Source organism: Geospiza fortis, unplaced genomic scaffold (genome assembly GCF_000277835.1).
Source record: "Geospiza fortis unplaced genomic scaffold, GeoFor_1.0 scaffold94, whole genome shotgun sequence".
In the NCBI taxonomy this organism is placed as follows: Eukaryota; Metazoa; Chordata; class Aves; order Passeriformes; family Thraupidae; genus Geospiza; species Geospiza fortis.
This window is the reverse complement of record NW_005054394.1, coordinates 739,167-755,719: the sequence shown is the minus strand read 5'-3', so window position 1 is coordinate 755,719 and position 16,553 is coordinate 739,167. Positions and strand designations below refer to the sequence as shown.

The 16,553-nt window shown below is 40.5% G+C and overlaps 1 protein-coding gene across 1 annotated transcript in view; it reads right to left on the bottom strand.

Moving 5' to 3' along the window:
- Window positions 1–16,553, bottom strand: part of TG (thyroglobulin) — a 155,150-nt gene that overhangs the window by 65,728 nt on the left and 72,869 nt on the right. The window contains exons 39-43 of the mRNA XM_031060887.1: window positions 16,242–16,406; window positions 14,861–15,083; window positions 11,634–11,727; window positions 7,637–7,796; window positions 2,811–3,010 (exon numbers count right to left, since the gene is read on the bottom strand). Coding sequence (XP_030916747.1) covers window positions 2,811–3,010; window positions 7,637–7,796; window positions 11,634–11,727; window positions 14,861–15,083; window positions 16,242–16,406 — 842 coding nt within the window. The remainder of the gene's footprint in view (window positions 1–2,810; window positions 3,011–7,636; window positions 7,797–11,633; window positions 11,728–14,860; window positions 15,084–16,241; window positions 16,407–16,553) is intronic.

Genomic DNA, 16,553 nt, shown 5'->3' with positions numbered 1-16,553 from the left:
AGAAGAGCAATGAGGCTGGTGAGGGGCTTGGAACACAAGCCGTATGAAGAACGACTGAGGGAGCTGGGGTTGTTCAGCCTGGAGAAAAGGAGACTCAGAGGTGACCTTATCACTCTCTTCAGCTTCCTGAGGGGTGGCTGTGGTGAGCTGGGCGTCGGTCTCTTTCTCCGGCCAACAACAGACAGAACAAGAGGACACAGTCTCAAATTGCGCCAAGGGAGGTACAGACTAGAATTAAGGAGGAAGTTTTTCACAGAAAGAGTGATCAAATACTGGAATCATCTACCCAGGGAGGTGGTGGAGTCACCATCCCTCGATGTGTTTAAAAAAAGACTGGATCTGGCACTTGGTGCCATGATCTAGTTGAGGTGTTAGAAGATGGGTTGGACTCGATGATCTTAAAGGTCTCTTCCAACCTAGAAATTCTGTGTGATTCTGTAACCAGGATCAGGGATATTTAGGGTCCATGTCAGAGAGCCCTGGACCTAACTGCAGCAGAAGAGCAATAAACCTTCTCTTTGCACCATTGTCTGATCTGCTTCCATGGCCAGGAGGGACCTGGTGTCTTCCCTTGCACTGGGTGGAAGAAGGCTGGAAGCTGCTCTTGGCACCCACCAGGCATGCCTGAAAGACACCCAACACAGCTGCCCTCTGCAGCCTCCTGCCATCCATACCATTGATCCAGTCACCTACAGCAACATTACACTGGTTAATTGAGTGATCAAAAAATGAACTCAAATGTCAGGCTAATGCTCTTAAGCCATTTAAAATAAGACCAGAATTACTGATAACACTTATTTCTAATCACACCACTGAAAGATGAAATAAATTCTAAAACATCCCTGTGATAGCTTTGTACTGATTTTGTTCAATCTGTTTTCAAATTTGTTCCAAGCAAACACTATTATAGGGTAGACACAGGAAACTCAAAAGCATTTTGCTATTTCAGGTGCACATTTTCTAGTAAAGTTTCATTCACCACTCCTCTCTGCATGCTCAGGAACAGCATGGTTTTATCATGCATAACAAATACAGAAACAAGGAGCACAAAGCTGACTTTTGCAGAAGAGCTCTATTGAGGGATTTTCCCTCAGGAAATGTATACCTGGTATATATTCTCAGTTTCGTGATTCTAGTCTGTGTGCATCTCCTTTTTTACAGTAAAATTAAAAGTACTCAATGATTTTGGTGTCTTTGAACAAAAACATCCCTTTACAGGAGAGGTAAGTGAAAAAGCAACTTTAGCACCACTTAAAAAAACAAAGACAGATCAAGTATACTTTTAAGCTACAAGCTACTTCAATTGTTGCTTGCTTTTTATATTGTCAGTGTATTTCACAAGAAAATGAAATCCAGTGTGAGGCTGTCACGATAAATAATTAACACTACTCTGAAATCTGAAATTAACACTACTCGGAACTCAGTGGAGATGCTGCTTTTGCCAAGACAGTGGTCTTCACAGCCCCAGAAGAAAAACTATATAAACACTAGAAAAGTGGGAAGAATTGGTGCACCTGTCTGCTCATTGCACTTGCCACTGTTTTCCATTAATCAGTGTTCTGCTGTAGGAGAAAGAATGAGTTTAAACTTTCTTTATAAAAGAAAATACATAACGTGGAACTACTTTCTAGAAGCAACAATAAGCAAAGAGATCCTTGCATTTCCCTTCCCTAAGTGGCTCAGCTGTTAAATTGCTGGTTCAGCTAAATTAATTGTTAAATTTCACTGTGTCCTGACACAGTTTTCACAGGGTCCCATCCTCAGCCATGTCACTAAAGGGTTTGTGACTTCAGAGTAGGAGGAAACTGAGAGAAAAGTACTCTGGGTCTTCTAGCAACTTAAATTCCATGTCAAGAGCTGACTAAAAATCTATGAACTGTGTGAGGAATTATCTGATAATGACAGAAAAAAAATAATAAGCAGCAATTTTCAAAAACTTCCCTTGCCTTCCCCACCAGAGTGATGCAATTAAAATAAACTTATTGAGCCACAGGGATGCAAAAGCAAGTTATGCTTCCTGAAGCAAGGACACAGTGAAGAACAATTAGATACTGCATTAAGATGTCATTATATTGAAGGCAGCCTTTTATTTAATTGGCCCCTGAGGGTTCCTGAACCAAGAATTTTATTCCACTGCTCTCTGCTCCAAGGCAGCACTGCTAGCAGAGCTCACTTTGTCCAAGTACCTTTTCTGATGGATATATAAACTTCCTCTGGTGATTAAGCCTCATTTCAGGCCACACTGAGGCTGTGAAGATAAATGGCAGTATTGATGCTGACAAAACTGATATCAGAGTCCTGAGACTCAACACAGGAAAGACTGTAAGGATATGGATCACTTGGAGTGACTGAGAAAATGGTCTAAGCTGACAGGAAACAGGCCCAATTGTAAACTGATTTTTACTCTCTGAAACTTATTTTTTTTTCTTTTAAATGAAATCTGTCTTAAGACTGGATACTTTAACATGTGGGAGTTTGGCTCATCAGTTTCAGGGTCTAAAAGCTGCTGACCAACATCAAATTTATGGAATGGAAAGTAAGCTGTTGTACCTCCAGGTTATGAAACAAGGTTATTTATATAACACACAAAAAACCACAGTGACGAAAACTGCATTCTTACTATGAGTAAACCAAACACCAAAGTGCATCTCTTGTACATCCTGGCAAAGCATCCAGCTCCTGGAGATAACAGTCACAGGTGAGATGAAAAATAACTGCAGCAACAACAGCCCTGGCAGGGTATGGATGAAATAAAACCAGCACCCACACACTGCAGATCCTCACCTCTGTAGCAGCACCCTTGAACTCACCATCAGCAGCAGCCTCCTGAAGGGCTCTGTGCCCGCTGTATCTGTGAGCAGGTGGGCACTGGTGATGTCGGCTCCGCCACGTGCGGCGCCCATGGAGACGCGGCGAGGGTCGCCCCCAAAGCTGGCGATGTTCTGCTGCACCCACCTCAGAGCTGCAAGCTGGTCCCAAAGGCCAGCATTGCCTCTGGCCTCAGCAGAGCCTGGTGGAGGAGACAAAACACGGCTGAAAAGAAAGCTGTAAACATTGAAGTTTGGGGTAAATGTTACATTTTTTGCAGCTCTTGCAGATGAAACTTGACAAAACTGATACCAGAGTTTAAAAGACTGAGGTGGTCTCTTCAAGGTAATCACTTTATACAGTGACTCCATTTCAGTTTTTACCACTCCACAGGGCAGCCCTGGGGGTGCTGCTTTGTCCCAGCGACAGAAAAATAACACATGAACGTCTAAGCTTCATTATGACACATCATGGCAGGATACTAATCCAGGCTCAAGTACCTATAGATTTAGCCATAAGATTCTTTTTCTACATAAGTAGCTCAATCTTAAAATGAATTTAAAACAAGCAAAAGAAATCTGTGTATTTGCCAAGTTCACAAGTTGGAAGGGATCTATAAGAATTACTGTTTTCCTGGAGTACACCTGATTGCATGTTTCCTTCCTACATACCACTTATACTTGCCCTGTCTGACCAATCACAAATCACAACATCTTTAATTTCTTTACACTTTTCCAGATATTATTTTAAAATTTATAATGTTTCTGTCTATATTCTTTGAGATTGTCCTATGACTATCCAATACAAATCTGATATATATATATATAAATATTTTTGTAAACATAACAACAAACAAATAATTAATCATGTGCTTCTTATACCTAAATATGAGCACCTCCTTTTCAACACCAGAAAGTCACAACCTGATACTTTGACTAAAAAGTAACTAATGCTGATAGCATCTAATGATGCAAGAATGTAGGTAAGCTTGATTTTATGTCAACAAAAGGAGAAATAAGTAATTCCCCCATGGTTTGTAAAAAAAGGAACAGAAAATTATTATTCACTGTCTGCTTCTTTTTAATCCACAATGAGCCATTCATTTTCAAAGTTTTAAAATTCTTCACATTTAAAACTTGGAAAAAACCAAAAACCCACAGGATAAAACAGAAAAGCTGTGAATAGAAACACAGCTGAAACTATTTGTTTCTTTCATTGCCAAGACCAAATAGTACAAGTTTAAAATAAGGGTAGGTTCAGAAACTAGTGAATTAAAATTATCAGAGAGTGGAATAAAAAGGTGCTGCTTTGTAGACAGGTCTTGGGCAAGGAGCAGTTTAAGTGTACATCCTGTAGTGAATTCCTGAGGTATCAAACACACCAGTTTACGCAGCAGAGTAAATATAGAGGAGAAGAGATTAATGGTCACCTTGCAGATCTTAGAGGTGCCCACACTACCACAGCCATTGCTAGGAACAGCCTTTCAGTATGGCAGCCAAAAAGTGAAAGGCCCAAAAAGCTATGACCTACAGCCATTGTTTCAGATGATCAGTCCAAGCCACACCAGTGAAGCAATGGAGGAAATATTTTCCCTGCTTCGTTTTTTAGTTTTGTGATTTGATTTTTTTGGGTTTTTTTTTTGTTTGTTCTGCATACCATGACCAGTTCCCAGAGCTCTCAATCCAGCAATAAATCCACTTTTTAAAAAGGAAATCTCATATTAAGGACCTGCTCCACCCCCATTGAGACCACTCCAAAGGCAATGAAATCATAGAATCAGTCAGGTTGAAAGGAACCCTTAAATCATTGAGACCAACTGTTAACCCAGCACTGTCAAGTTCACCACTAAACCATGTCCCCAAGTGCCACATCTACATATTTTTAAATATTTCCAGGGATGGTGACACAACCACTGCCCTGGGCAGCCTGTTCCAATGTTTTACAATCCCATTGGTGAAGAAATTTTTATGTGCAGATCCATGTAAATGTTTTAGCCACACAATCTGCCTTGCTTTCACTATACTAAACAAAAAGACCAAAAAAGGGAAATATAACCAGTTCCTTTCTCCTTGGCAAAAACCACAACTGGGCTGTGAAATGTACCACACTGGAGAGCAGATGCATGCATAGACCTTCATAGGAGTTAGACTGAAAGAAACATGTCTGCCAGGAATCTTTTCCACTGCCTTTTTGCAGGAAAAGATCACATTCCTGAGGACCAAAGGAAGCTGAAAAGAAACCAGAGTCTTTGTGTGCTACCTTCTGTTATTACTAAACAGAAGAAGAACAATAGTGCTAAATTAAAGCATGAAATCATTCTGGTTTATATGACTTCATGGAATCTTTAAAGAGTAAAACCTAAAACATGACTGTCTTCTCCAAACTCTTGCCATCCATATCACTGGCAACTCACTTTAATTTTTTTGGACACAAAGGAAGAACTGAAGGCATTAATAAGGATATGTATCATTTTTGCAACATTAATGGGTGATAACAAATTTAATCAAACATCTTTTATGTTTAGAAGAAAGAGAGTTCTTTCATTTTTGGCAAAAGCCCTGCCAGTGAGAGACCAGAAGAACTACAGAACTAACAAAAACTCCAAACAAAAGGAAATCTTCTGTTTTCACTACTCTTCAATTCCCTAAAAATCTATTTAACTCCTTCCTCTCTAGTTTTGTAATTTATAACAAATCAACTTGAGAGGATTCAGGACTTTGCTTAGTTGGACAATCAAACTAACATTACTCACAAGTTCATAACTTTTATTTCTAACTGTAGGGCCTTCAAACAGCCCTGCTGTGAAGCCCTAAGGGTGAACTCCTGCTCCTTTTGAAACCAATGGCAAAAGTTCCATAGGAGCAGGTGCAGGATTCTGGAATATTAATGGTTAATGACTGAAATAATCACCCATTTGTTGTCACAGCACCAAGCCTGACAGAGTTCAAGGTGTGTTTGGACAATATTCCCAGGTGTATGGTGGGATTCCTGGTTGTCCTGTCCAGAGCCAAGAACTGCACTTCAATGGTTCTTGTGAGTCCTTTTCAACTTCAGATATTTTGTGATTCTAGGACTGTACAATTTTCCCAAATCCACACCATGGACTTCTCAAAGAGGAAGAGGCCAGGAAAGACTGAAATTCTCTCTGACCACAGGTCCACAGTACAGAGAGCAAGAGAAGGTCCCCAGAAAGTCATGTAATGAACCACCTCTATCTGAAGGCTTGCGGGAATGCCAACCATGCACATCAAGCCCATGTATTGACATTTTGGGACATGCAGGCAGAACCCTCTGCAACACAGACCAAATAAATTTCCTAAATTATTCATCATCATATAAATACTGCTGTATCATATTCAGCCCAACCAGCATTTTCCACTTAGGAGGAAACCTAGGTGAGGTTCAGAGGGCTGAAGGAGGGTGGTGTGGGCAGTGCAGTATACTGGAAGCTCTCACAGCACATACCCACACTGCATTTGGCTCTAGACAAACTGAAATTATGGTATCACTTTCATAAACATTGGGTTTGCACTGATGAAAACAATGATTTTTTTTCTCCAGATACAGCCATAACCAAATTCTTATCTAAATAAGTAGGGATCTTGTAGCGACAGCTCTCTATTACAGAATGAAGAGACTTTGCTGCGAGTGAGCTTTGGACAAAACAATAAACAGAGAAGGGAAAAAATAACCAACAGCTACAGCTAAAACCTCAAACCAGGCAAAATCCACCCAACATCACTAGCAGTGAACACTCAGAAGGATCATGAGTCCAAGTATGTAGGTCAGATACTTGCAAACATGGCAAATATGACATCCTATAAGTTTTAAGTGTATTAAAATGCCCACTAAAGAGACCAAGGATTGTCACCAGACTGAGACAGAGCTCCACTTGCAGCTGTTGCATTTTCTCTCAGTGGCTCTCTACCTTAAGTTCCCCTGCCCCAGGCAGAAGTGAAAGATGGTATAAAGAAAAGTGTTCCCTACTTGCTTAAAAAGACAAGGCTAAAAAAAGGCAAAATGAAAAAAACAATCCCCAAGACCTGATGGCACTATCCCAAAGATTTAGGGAGATCAAATGTGTGTTTTCATACCTCTTTGTACAAGACAAAATCCTGTTTGTAATGGGAATTTGTATAATTTTTTATGGCAACTGGTATTAGGAGGCAATAGGAGAGCAAAAATCCTTTACACTGGAACAAGGGGAAGGGTTGCAACACAGAACATGTAAATGTTGAGTCACAGCCAGGCCAGTGCCGATTCAGATTAAATGTGGAAAGTCCTTCAGAGAAGTCAGGCTGGATTACTAAGGAACCAACCAACTACCTTTGTGCCTTACTTTCCATCCTCTCACATCCTTCTTACCACAAACCTGCAGTTATCTGTCTCTGCCCCTTCCCCACTCTGACATGGGCACAAGAGAGCATCAGCAATATTTCATGGATGGAACAGGTTGGAAGTTGGAACCATTGAAAACTCTACCCACAATGACAGGCCACTGGAATTAGCAAGAATTTTGATACTAACCAAATTTCATATGTGTCTGCAAAACTCAATATCCAGAAGTTCATCTGCAAGCACAAGTCTAGCCAGTGCTTTGATATAGATATTGGGTTTGGTTTGTTGCTCTCCCTGTTCCCCCAGCCTCTCCCCTTTCCCTTCAAGTCTCCACTATTTCTTGGCCATTTTTTTCCCATAATAATTTAGAAAAAAAATCTGTGAAAAATATAGCTTACTTGAGTTAAAAAATAACTTGCAAAACTAAAAATCAGAATCAGAAGAGTTACGGAATGCATAATTGTGTTTGCTGTGGAAACCCATGACTTACCAGTGCTCAGGAAGCCAAAGACACCGACCCGGTAGTTTGCCGTCACAACGATGACGTTACCGATGGCAGCCAGGTATGATCCATCCAGGGTTGTCTTTCCCTCCTCAGCACTGTAACTCCCTCCATTGTGGAAGAACAGCAACACTGACATGTTTTTGACCTGCCATGACAATGACCAGATTAATATTCCTGTTGTCAATTGCTTTGTTAGGTCACTGATAATAACACAAGCAGCTTCCTCATGAACATTATCTAAGCCATTTATAGCTTTTTAAGAGTGACCATAAAGAGGGAATATCTGCCTATCTGTCTGGAATTTAAAGGGTGTTGTCCACAATTGTCCACAAATTGTCTGCAATGATCTGTATATCACAAAGAGGGCACTATCTCCAGTATAAAGTAGATCTAACAGTACCACAGTATTCCACCAGCCAAAATCTCCTCTAGGCCAGCTTCTGCTGGCTTGGGCACTGAGCATGTGGTGTGCTTGTCTTTGCTTGAGCACATCTGCTTTGCACAAACATGCAGGAAAAGTTCAAACAAGTGGCAAAGAGGAGAAGAAAAAGGCCTGTTGGGTTGCTCCATCTTGTGTAAGACTAGCTCACAGCTGTGCACAGCTGCTTCTTGCTCTCAAGTCTTCAGCACTCAAACACTGCCTAGGCTCAAAAATGTCACTTGATATTGATAATACTCCATGCTCCTTTAGTGCCCATGGAAATTTTCCCCTACCAGATACACAGATGGATCCTATAGAGAGGACTTTGTCTCTGCAGAGGAGAAACCCACATCTCACAAAGTACAGATGGACTCTGCCTCAAATAGCCCAGCAGGATTCCTGGGATGGCAAGGAGTGCCAATCTGCACCCATGTTAACACTCCTGGCAGAGCTACCTGATTTTGCAGAGAAACAGAAGCTTTTTTCCCAGAGCAGCACCAGGTATGGACCCTCTCTGCACACACAGCAGGAAAAAGGCAGAACAGCCCCAGGACACCTCAGCACTTGCCAGCAGGTTACAGACACTCAGTAGAAATATCCTTCAGTGAACAGAAGGGGGGAGGTTGGTTTGGTTTTTCCCTTTCCTGTAGCAGCATCAAAGTACATCTGGGGCTGGTTTTCCCTGCACCTAGAGGGCAGTGGGCTCTGCTGCTGTTATTTTCTGGATGGAGCTTAGCTAAACACAGCAGTCCCATCTGTTCTGGCAAAGAATGTCTCCAGCAAAAACACAAATGGTTGTGTGAGAGAAGCAACAAAGCAGCAATGGCTGCAGCATCCTGCAAAATTACAGATATCTGTGTGCACTCCTCACTTATCTCTCTGATGAATCAGTTCAGGGGCTTCTTGTGAACACAACAATGTTGCCATGAAAACACAAGACATTGCAAGCACTGAGACAGTTGTTTTTTCTCATGAACTTGTCTTGAACTGAAACTGCCTAACTTGCAGTGCCTTGTCCCTGGTTCCCATCCATTTCTGCACCGCATGCAACACAGAGAGAGATGGGGGGTGAAGAAAAAAATGAAATCATCTGTTTTCACATGGAAATTCATTCTGAAATACAACCACATCAAGTTCAGCTAAAATGGTACTAACAGTTATATTTAGCCTGCTCCATCTCCTCAGCTCAGCATGGTTAACCCTGAGGCTCATACTAAGCATTTCCCACATGTCCACAGTCTCCACTGCACCATGACCTCTAGCTGCCCTGTAAATTGCATATTACATTATTCTAAGTGACTTTACACAATCAAAAGCTAACAAAGGGCAAAGATGGGCACTAAAATTTGGAAATTGCAAACTAAAGCCATTTACAACAGCTGCTACAGATATGGAGTAATTCAGGGGAAGATTTAGCACTGGGACTGTGCACAGAGCCAAGTGTCTGGATGCAGCATCCCCATTTCTTTTTCTGCACCAAGCAATGGGAAGCCCAGCAGCTCCATCATGGTCTCATAGGGACTATGAGCAGGGGTTTAGATGCCACGTGCAAGCCCTAATAGGGTAATGAAGTTCAGCAGCCACCAGGATGATGCAATTCAGCTGGAAATCTGAGAAGCTTCATAATATTACCAAGCATCTTCTCCATCACAGAATGCCAGAATGGTTAACCTTGGAAGGGAACACTCTTGGGGCCATCTGGTCCAACCTCCCTGCTCATCCTTCTGTAAAACACTTGATGAGCTACTTGACAGGGACAGATTTAAACTCCACCAAGACGGGAAACCTTCAGTGCTTTTACTACTGTACAATATTACTCTGTAAAGGATTGAGTACAATGGGGATGACACAATAAGGATGGGAATGTGCAGGAAATGGAGAAAGAAGAAAGAGGGTTTCTATTCCTATTTAATGGGGATTTTTAAGTCTTGATCTTACAATTAAACCCTTTCTAAATAAAGGCAAAGCACAGCTTTGCTGAGCTAGTGTGACAGGTGGTGATGATTATAGGTGGAAAAAAGTCAGAAGTGCCAGTTTAACTGTGGTACATGTAGCTATGGAAGCAAAATTATGTCATTCACCTTCTTCAGTGCTTGACACTTTGAGAGCCCTTTGGTGACAGGCAGCAGTGCCTGCACTGTACTCTTTTTGAGGCTCAAAATGCTCCTGAATGACCTCTGCATTCACTGCCCTCTGGGAGATTTTATATTCCATATTTACTAGCTAATTTAACTTTTCACAGGCTGAAAATATATAACTATCTATCTGCATGAGAGTAAAAAATAGAGCTTGCCCCAAAAAGAGAAGGAAAATTCAATGCCTTCTGTTCCCAGCTACTTCTGCAAAACCAGAAATTTTAGTTCTCTCCTGGACTAGACTTATGCATGTGAAACTGATTTTCTTGATTGGACCTACTTCTACCTTACAATTTTACAAAAGACAGGAGAGATTCAGGTCACAGGACTGAGAAGGAGAATAGACAAGCCTATTTAGTCTTTAAGTGGGAAATACAATGTTTTCAAATCAAGTATCTTGAAAGCAGCTCTTAAGCATAGATGGCAAACTGCCTGGGACAGTGACCTGATGTTTTCAATAAGTAGTGACTGCACTCAAGGCAAAATGACAGCCTCATGCTGCAGGGAGAAGACAGACTGTTGGTGTCTCTGATGATTAAAATGGGCCTGCAAGGGACTCTCTGTGCTGCTGTCAGATTGCTAAACCAGTTCTTTCCAGACATGCAGTATGACAGATTCATAAATTTCTATTACAACTACCATCACCTTCTGAAAATTGTCAGTACTGTGGAAAAAAAAAAAGTTCCTGTTTCTGGGCCCACTCCTCAATGGGATTCACATCTTCATCCCCAGCCCCCCAGGGACTGGCCAATCATTTTAGCTTGGCTTTAACTTTTATACCTGTTTAGAATATAAAAGTTAACTTTTGTATCTGTTTAGAATATAAAAGAATAGCTTTCTTTTATATCTGTTTAGAATGAGAAAATCAAGAACTTTCAAAGGAAAATTCTTCACATTCTACCAGTGGCCTAGCCATTTTTGGAAACATCTATTTTTAAGCTCTGTGAGCTGGCCACAAATCTAGCACTGCTTGCCACTGTCATTTCTCAACAGACTCCCACAGATGTCAACAGGGGAACAGTAAAGAGGAGGGTGAAAAAAACTATCAGCAGCCCCTGCCTGCTAGTAAATGTTGATGTATTGTATTGCATTCTTGTCTCCTGGACAGATGGTCTGCTTGCAGGAGCACTGCCATCCCTGTCCTTGATTTCTCCTCCTTTGCTGTCACCTGCTTCTGGTGTTGTGTTCCCTCTCTGTCTCACTCTTATTTCTGGCTTTTTAGTGTGCTGCCCTCCTAGTCACCCAACACAGCTCACACAAAGCCTGTAGGGAATACTCTTGTACCAGGAAAGACATCAGAGTGCCTAATTTTTGAAAGGCTTTGTGAACACAGGCAAAATAGCCACCCATGACAATTAAAAGCACTTTGGAAAGAGACACTCCTCAGCTACAAAAAAATTTGATTTTAATTACATCTCATACTTACAGTGGTGTCAGGAACAAAGATGTGCAGATACAGGCAGTCTTCACTGACAGACTGTGGTGGGGCCTCTCCATCTCCTGGCTGCCAACATGCTGCCCTAGAGACACACATTGAGAAAGTCACAGTAAAAAAGGTTTTTATTCTCCTTCCACTGCTGCTACTTCCTTATATTTTGATGCATTAGTTAATAAATTCTTTAAATTTGTGAATCTTGATCACATTTAAAACTGTGCCCACCTATAAGTTAACACAGCTATGTGGGTTTGTATAAATGCACATAATGCATTGCATTTGTGTGCCTAGAAGCCCTCCTCAGAAACCCTGCCTCATTTAAAAAACCTTAAAACTTAAAAATATGTTTTCAAAAAACCCACACTTAACATAAACTGCACAAAATTACCACCAGCTGTAAAGACAGCAGGACTGAGGCTCACAGGCAGTCTCCCCTGCACACCTACAAAATCCACTCTTTGGCTGACATGCTGGTTATTTATTTAAATTTCTAATACTCTGTGGGCTACATACACTTTGATTTATTTCCCAGTGGTCTGTGGGCTACATTTCATGGTGTTTATTTTAATTTCTGGTCTGTGGGAAAATTTGGTAACTTCAAAATTTTAATGCATTTTTAAAATCTCTTTGTTCTAAGAGCATAGCACACTATTAACAGTGCCAATTAATGTTAAAAGTACCCTTCCAATAAGAATTCAGTAGCCAACCACATAGAGAAAATTATTTTCTGGCCATCATCTGAGTGAGATTAATCAGCTCAAGCATATCAAACTTGAATCAAGTGGATGATTTTTGCTGTTCAGTGAAACCTACTTTGAAGCCAGTTCTTCTATTTCACAGCTTTATCCATACCACATAATGAGTTAGGAAAAAACTCACAATTTAATAGTGAAGAAGCCAAAAGAACTTCAGAAAATATGGTAATAGCTCAGAGAATTATTTCTAAATTATCATTTTTAATGCACTTGTAAAATTTTGTCCCAAAGTTGTAAAGAAATTATTAGAAAACTACAGTGAAAAGTACCAGACTTAATGGAATTCTACAATTTTTTTTTCCATAAGGGGGAGATTCATCTAGGATGGTGATGTCACTCAACAACTTTCACACTGGCATAGTGGAGCACATAATCTCCAAAACAAAAAAAACCTGCTGAAGCCACTTTTGGCAGAAAAAATACAAATTCCCAGGTAGGAAATCTGCCAGGACAATAGGCATTACACTATCATACAGCTTTCCACAGTGCAGCAGAGAAAAGGCTTCTTTTCTCCAGCTCCCAGGAGAAAGGCTGCCACCTGCTGAAGCACTGGAGACTCCAATAGCTGGCTGCTGGTTTTGGTTGGGTTGGGTTGGTTTTTTCCAGTTTTTTAAGTCTTTTATTAAGTCCAAGCCGATAAATAAATATATCTCTTCCATCAGTAATGGCACTGTGCTAATGTGAATGTCTTATATATAAATATTTACCATCAATACAGAATATATAGAATCCTAAAAAAATCAACAGTTTCTATACATAAAGTGAGGCCGCTCCAATTCTGCAAGTGTCAACTCAAATAATTGCTTTTTTAACCTTAAATGAATAATAGAAGATAATGGCCAAATTCTTCATTGGACTAAGAAGCACTGTGGATTCAAAAGACAGGGACAGATTGACAAAGGTCCCCAAATCGTTTTGAAAATCTCAGCCAGGCTGCTCATTGAAACCCTGGGTCTTCAAGGGGAGATCACAGAGGCAGGTGGGTCTAACTAAGCCCTACAAGACACCTCACAATGGCTCAAAAACCAAGAGCTGGTGTTGTGTGTGCTAAAATAACACCACTGAACACCCTGGGAAACAAAAAGTCACATCCCACCAGATCCCTGCAATGTACTCGAGGCTGTGGCTTCACACCTCCACAGCTCAGGAGCATCCTGAAGGATGGGATAACCAAAGGCCAAATACACTTTCAACTCCCTTTAATAGGTTTTGGACAGAAGAGATTGATTTTCTGATCTCTTGGACACTACCAGGTAGAGAATATTTCTATGTAAGGCCCACAGATTCTGGTTACATCAGTGTTGAAGTGCCCCTCTTGGACTAAATGTGTACAAATGTATGGCTCAGCAGGAGCAAAACTGTTTGTTTAAATATAATAAATACCTGTATAAATATTATTCAGAATGGAAATGGACTGACAGCAAACGATGGGCAATTATGCAGAGATTCAACAAGTGTACAGGAATTTGACTTTTCTCTTGAGGTGCTTGCATGCTTTAACATATAGATGGATAAATTATTCTCTTTGCTAATCAAAGTATCTATCTGTACTCTGTAGGTTGCTTTGCAGGAAAGGACATGAATATTGTTGTCATCACTCCAGCAGCTTTCCCAGTCCTGGCTGGACCAGCACTCCTGCATGTGGGAATCCATAAAATCAGAGGCTTTTGGGAAAGCTGCAAAAGGCAGGCCTCAGAGACAGCAGAACTGTGATTAGAGCTAAGCAGTAGCCATAGGATTGGTCAGCAGAAAAATTAAGTAAAATGTAGAAAAGTAAGGAAAAATAGAACAATGGTCTGTGTATTAACACTTGTCTAGAATAACTCCCTAAACTGCAAAAAAGTTTATCTAGCAAGATATTAGGAAGTTCTAAACTTAATAATGGAGCTAGAACCATTATTGTGTGCATAGAACCCGTCCTCAGAAACCCTGCCTCATTTTAAAAAGCTTAAAACTTAAAAATGTGCTTTCAAAAAACCCACACAACATAAAGTACACAAAATTAGTACCAGCTGTAAAGAGAGCAGGGCTGAGGCTCACAGGCTGTCTCCCCTGCACACCTACAAATTCCACTCTGTTTCAGAAATTAAATTTATTTATTATTAAATTAAATAATATTAATTTATTTAATTTTTATTATTAAAATTATTAAATTTATTTAATAATAATAATTTATTTAAATTTCTAATAATCTGTGCATTGTGTTTTAAGGTTTACAAGCAGGTATTGTGATTGAAATAAGTATTGTTTTAACCAAAGGTACGTGTGCTTATAGTGGTTGGATGGAACTACTGTCAATGTGCTTTTGCTTTGTGTGATTGGTCAAAAAACTTTTAAAGTGAGTTGTAACATTAAGTTCTTGGTCTGCTGCATGGGATGTGAGCTGCTGGCACCTTCCCACTGTCACACCCAAGTAATGAGACTGACGCTGGACAAGAACTGGAGGTGCTCAGGGTTCCTCACCGAGGCTCGGTGGCGTTCCAGGGCTCCAGCCAGGCAAACGGCCCCGGGGCGCTGAAGCGCTGCTCGCCCAGTGGAGGGGCAGCATAGGGGATGCCCAGGAACTGCCTGATGCTCCTCCATCCTGAGCCCACCTGGATCACCTGGGATTTGCCCAGCAGGTACCCATGGGATGGGATGTACACTCTTGGGGTTGAATCCGTTTCGGAAATGGGCTGGAGTAAATCTGTCAGAGGGTGAGCAGAGGAAGAATAATTTGTTTGTTCAAGTTAGAACCATTTTAGAAATGAAAATTAGTCCCATTTCCCATAGCTTTAAACTGTTATGTTTAAAACTCTTGTAACTCTGTTATGTTTAAAATTCTCCTCTTTAAATGAAACACAGATAAATTTAACAGTTTCCTGTTACTGTTTTCCTATAAAACAGTTCATTAAAACACAGTGAAGTGACACCTCCTGCTATTTTTCTCCTAAAACAATGTATTGGATAGACAGGAACAAAATTCGAAGTCATGGGACTAAAACCAAACCTGTAATGAACAATAAACACAAGTCTACTTTTGTGTCTCAGTTTGTGATTTTGTTTTACTTGGCAATGATAAACTGCTTTTTCTCTCATTGAGTTTCAACCTAGAAAGTTCTCATTGACTTCAGAGAATTTCAGTGAAAAGGAAAATTTTCTTCCTTTCCCTCTTATTGTTGCCTGGGTTCTAATTACCTTTAATAAATAAAATAACCAGTATTACATAAAAAGAAAGCAGTCTCTTTAAAAATCAAGGGGAATAAACCGAACAAAACATACACTTTCAAACAAGTATGTAACCAAACAACAGAATTTTTACTTATCTACAATGTCTACACAACTTTTTCTCTCTCAAATATTTTTCACTTATTTAAAATATTATTTCATCCTGTTTAGGGAGCAGGGATATCTGTTTGGGTTTTGTTTTGTTTTCTCTAGAGATTGCCCTTAATACTTTCAGCTGACAGTGGCTTTTCAACACTCCTAGTGTTTTTCTCCAAGCTTAAAAGGAAGAACATATCAAAGCATCTTCTGCAGATGAAAAGCTGAGAGTTGGACTTGCATTACTGTTGTTGTTTGGTTTCACTACTCTCCACTTTCAAAACATCTTTCATAAACTAGACTTCCTCTGTTATGCCTGCTTCAGCACCAGAGGGTAACACTACAATTTCGTGCATTTTTAAACAATATTTGGGGACAATTTTCCCATCCTTTTGGCTGTAACTCCTCTGAAACAGCCATGGACAAGTGTCTAGGAGACATCCATGTTGTTTTATGAGCTGAGGAATTCCTCAGTCCTCCATTCACAAGAACTGAGCACCACAGTTGAGGTTCCTCCTCCACAGCTCTGTCCTGTTCTTACCTTGTCTCCTGTAGATGTAGGTAGCAGGTTCTTTGAGTAAAACCCAGCAGCTGTGCCCTTGCAGGCCATGGGCACACATCTGAGTATCAGGGTAGAAAATGCACCTTATGACTGAAGGCTGGATCTCCAGTGTAACCACTGAACATGACTCGTTCTTTGAACAAGCTGTGAGGTGAAGCATGAAGAAAAAGAGCAGGAAAAAAACGTGTTCTCACATTTTGCACAACAGTGTTACACTGTTCTTAAAAGAAAGGTTTGACAACAGGTGAAGCAACAAGGATATGATGTAATTCAGAGAAATGGGACATAAAT